The 4,344-nt window shown below is 59.6% G+C and overlaps 1 protein-coding gene across 1 annotated transcript; it reads right to left on the bottom strand.

Moving 5' to 3' along the window:
* Positions 1-798: 798 nt before the first annotated feature.
* LOC123106837 (scarecrow-like protein 3) lies at positions 799-2,470 on the bottom strand. The gene has a single exon (XM_044528879.1). It carries the CDS (start codon positions 2,406-2,408, stop codon positions 873-875), a length of 1,536 nt encoding a protein of 511 aa, XP_044384814.1. The 5' UTR covers positions 2,409-2,470; the 3' UTR covers positions 799-872.
* Positions 2,471-4,344: the final 1,874 nt, after the last annotated feature.

The raw sequence follows: 4,344 nt of genomic DNA, 5'->3' as shown, positions 1-4,344 counted from the left end.
ATTTTTGCGCGCTGCTGGAGCTGCGCGCGCTCTACATTTTAGCGCGGCTGCTGGAGCCGGCGCTGCATGCCGTGCCAAACCAGGCGATGGGCGCGCGACAAAGTAATTTTTAGCGCGCGGCGCGTTCGGCGGCTGTTGAAGATGCTCTAAGAAGTGCTATTTTTGCACTCATGAAGAGACAATTAAACACCTCTTTTTCCAATGCAAGTTTACACGTTCTACGTGGTCGGTCATTCAAATAGCGTCAAATTTGTATCCGCTCACAAGTGTCGCCAATATTTTTGGTCATTGGTTGGATGGTATTTCAAATAGACTGAAAATGCTAATAAGGATGGGAGTGTATGTTTTACTATGGTCGCTTTGGCTATATAGAAACAATTTGGTTTTCAATAACAAAAATGCTTCTCCTTTGCAGGTTATTTTTCGTTGTACGCACTCGTTTCATACATGGTTTACGCTATAACGAGTGGAGTACCAACCGCTGTTCAAGGCGGTATGTACGCGATTGGAACAGGGTGGCAGCATAATCTCTGGATCGGTTCACCGCCCCTTTCGACATAGACATAGTGTCGGTCTATATGACTCTACGGTTGTCCATTTGTCGTCTTTTTTATCTTTTTATCGGACTTTAGATGATTGGCTGTATGCATCTTAGTTATTGCAGAGGCGGCTGTTACTCATAATGCTTTGATCTTGATGCTACTTTTTAGATAATAAAAGCGTCCTTTATCCAAAAATCCCGAGGCTTTTTTTCAAAAAAAGAAAAGAAAAACTGTTCATCCAGCCCAATCCACAGTCAAATTAACACACCTGAATTAGAGAGAGACAGCAGGGTACATGCGGCACACGAGGAGACACGCTCCACTCATCCATCACCTGGACCTGGCGCCGCCGGAGTGGTGGTACCCCGCCGGCCTCCACGCGGTGACGGCGTACAGCGGCTTCTTGTGCCAGCAGAGGAAGAAGCAGTGCCCCTCGGCGTCGTGCCTCACCTCGTACCCGCCCCACCCGCTCCTCTGCAGCAGCTTCCTCGCCTCCATGGCGCCGCTGTAGCTCAGTCCCACCCGCTCCATCCCCGCCGCCTCCATCCTCCCCGCCCACTGCCGCGCCCGCTCGTGCCGCTCCTTCCGCTCCCCGCCCTCGCACGCCACGATGCTCCTGATCTCCTCCCCCAGCACCGACCGCTCCACCCGCGCCCGCTCCGCCGCCGCGCTGCCCCGCTGCGCCGCCGCCGCGCGCTCCAGGCAGTCGAACAGCGATGCGTAGTAGTTGAGCGCCTCGTCGAACCTCTCGTGGAACGCCGCCCCGTTGTGGTTCGCCTCCTGCTCCGTCACCACCATGATCTTGGGAGACAGCGCCTTCACCGCCGACAGGAAGGACCCGATCTTGGGCCTCTGCTGCCCTACGGCGGGGAAGTGGCCGCCTATCGGGGACTGCGGCGACATGGAGGAGAACGCGGACGCGTCGGGGCTCAGCTGTAGCCGCGTGTTCAGTTCCCGCTCCAGGAGCTCCCCGAAGCTGCTCGGGCTGGACCGCGCGATGATCTGGAGCGGGGTGAGGCCGCCCTGCCGCCTGCCTCCGGTGTCGTCGGCCGCGAGGAGGCGGTGCAGCTGTAGCGCGACGCTCACCGCGAGCGCCTCGCCGGACCTGACGCGGAGGTTGTGCCGGAGCGCGTCGAAGTCCATGTCCTCGAGCCGCGCCTCCACAGCGTTGAACTGGAACGGGATGTCGAACGCCTCGGCCTCCCTGACGAGCACCGCGGACATGCCAGCCAGGAACTCCTTGCTCTCATGGACGGCGGTGATGCGGAGATTTGGCGTGCCGTCGCGCCGGCCGCGGAACGAGTGGAACAGCGCGATCCACTGCGCGGGGTTGGCGGCAGGGCCGGAGAGGTCGACGACGTGGACGAACCGCTCACCCTCCATGGCCTCGACGATGGCGTGGTTGGTGGTGAGGTACGCGAGCTTGAGGAACGGGAGCATGTCGAACATGTGGCGGCGCGCGGCCGGGACGAGGTGGGCGTCGTCGGAGCTCGAAGACGACAGGAGCGCCCGCGAGAGGCCCGGCAGGAGCTTGAGCAGCTTGCAGGCCAGCGCGTCGGCGAAGACGGCGGCGAGGCGCTGCAGCGTGTGAGGCGCGTCCAGCGACGCGAGCTGCATGATGTGCTCCAGGCAGAGGTTAGCGCGGTCGAACTCGCCGGCGGCCACCTCGGAGGCGCACTGGTACAGCAGGCTGATGAGGCGCACGCTGCACTGGTCCGAGCTCAGCTCCTGCACCGACGTCCCCGCGAAAGCGTACGGCATGGGAGAGTACAGCGTGGACGCAGGCGACGACGTCGCCGACGACATCACGTCCTCCTGCTGCTGCTGGCGCTGCGGCTGCGGCTGCGGCTGCTGCTGCTGGAACATGATGGATGCTATCCCACCCCAAGTGCGCGGTTCCACTCCCTGCAGAGAGTAATTAAGGTTATCGGGTGAGTCAAGCCATGGGCATTGTTCGACCCCGTTGTCTTGTTCGAAGCAACAAAAATGGTGAGGCCTCGAGTTCATACCTTCCGATGTGGTGAGCTTGTCTCTTGTGTCACCTCGGGTCTCTCCAAGGCTGGACGCATCTGCGGCACGCGCAATGCCATCTTTGTCCGCATCTCGGTGGAGTAACTGAGAAGATTGAGATTATTCTCTTGGAATTCATCCCCGAGGTTTGGGTCGCAAGGTACAAGACAAGCTTGTGATCAAACCATTCTGTTTCAGGTTACGTCCCTGCAACCGCGCCCTACACAACCAAACAAAGTGCGTGACTGTTTTCGATAGCGTCTGTTGGCTTAAAATTTTGTCATAAATCTGCCGCTCCCTTTTTTTTTATACTCCTACATGATAAATAAGATGAAAGGTGTGCCTTTCTTTTGCAGGGTAGATGAAAGGTGTGTCATGGGTCATATTGTGAGGGTCTTTTCTTCTCAGCAACAAAATTGGGCATACAAGTGTAAACCCTTTGGAACAAATGAAAACGTTGATACGATTCCTATTAAATTCCTACGGAATCTTTCAATCCATTTTTCTTTTGAAGAAATTCAACACGAGGTTAGTCTATTTAGTCACATTAGCTAAATGGCAGTCGACTGAATTTCAAATTGAGGCAGTCGATTCTTAAGAAAAAAGCTTTCGCCCCGCTATATTGATATAGCAACCACCCAATACAATAAAGAGTCCAATGCTGAGGCAAACAACACAAGCATGCCCAAAAAAACAAAAGAGAAAGAAGAGAGAAAATAAAGTCAACAGCGTCAGATCGACGAAAACGATGATAACCCAAAACCGTTGTGCCTACCAGAGATGTGCCACCTCGCTCCAGGCACCTCGAACCTCCGCATACCAAGCAGCACCTTCAAGAAGGAACACGACGACGACGTTGCTGCCCGGACAGGTCCTAGGGTTTCCCCCGGTACACGGAGGGGTGTGGGGAAGGGGAAGACCCGACGCCCTTCAGGAAGGAACGATGGCGCCCACGGGCGTCACCGCGTCGGTGCCGGCAAGCCGGCCCAGATTTCTCCCATCCGCCAAACACCCACACCCCGAACGGTCCGACGCGCTCCACCAGACAAGCCACCCACGAACGTGCGCCACCACGATCTTGCAATCATCACCGCAGCCTCACCATGGTCATCGAAGCGAGACCGACGAGGACGAGAGGGAGCAGCCGGGAACGAGGAATGGCAGCGAGAGCAGCCACGCCGGAGGAGACAACCTCCACCGCCATCGGCGGTCACCGACCGGAGCGGCAAGGGGGGCGTACCAGGCCCTCAAGGCCCGGCCGAGCCCAAAAGGGGCTCGTGAAGCACCCATCGCCGAGCTGCAGTAGACGTGTTGCCGTCTCCACCACCCCTCGCACGAGCCGCGCCACCACCGCCCCGCCGGAGCCGCCGCAGGCGAGACCGAGTCAGGCCCGCCCAGACCCAGATGGGGCCCAAAAGGGCCCAGATCTGGGTCGGGAGGACGCCGCCACCATCCACCACGCCAACTCGCCGCCAAGTGGCTGCTCCGCCGCCTCTAGGCCACCTGGAGCTGCGCCGCCAGGAGCAGCCGCCGCTGCCGGAACCACCATCGACCGAGGAGCACCGCCGCAAGACGCCACCACCCGAGCCATGGCACCGCGCGCGGGGAAGGGACGGCCTCCGCCGCCGCCAACACCACGCGGGCAGGGCCCGGTGGCGCAGGCCGGCGGCGGCGGGAGGAGGGGAACGGGAGAGGGGCGCCGGGGGACGAGGAGATGGGCCCTCGGTCGCCCCGCTCGGGGAGGCGACGCGGGGGGCGGGCCGGGAGGGGAGGAGGGAGGCGTGGCACGGCC

This window comes from Triticum aestivum, chromosome 5A (genome assembly GCF_018294505.1).
Source record: "Triticum aestivum cultivar Chinese Spring chromosome 5A, IWGSC CS RefSeq v2.1, whole genome shotgun sequence".
In the NCBI taxonomy this organism is placed as follows: domain Eukaryota; kingdom Viridiplantae; phylum Streptophyta; class Magnoliopsida; order Poales; family Poaceae; genus Triticum; species Triticum aestivum.
The sequence above is the reverse complement of the archived record's forward strand: the minus strand, read 5'-3'. Positions and strand labels throughout refer to the sequence as shown.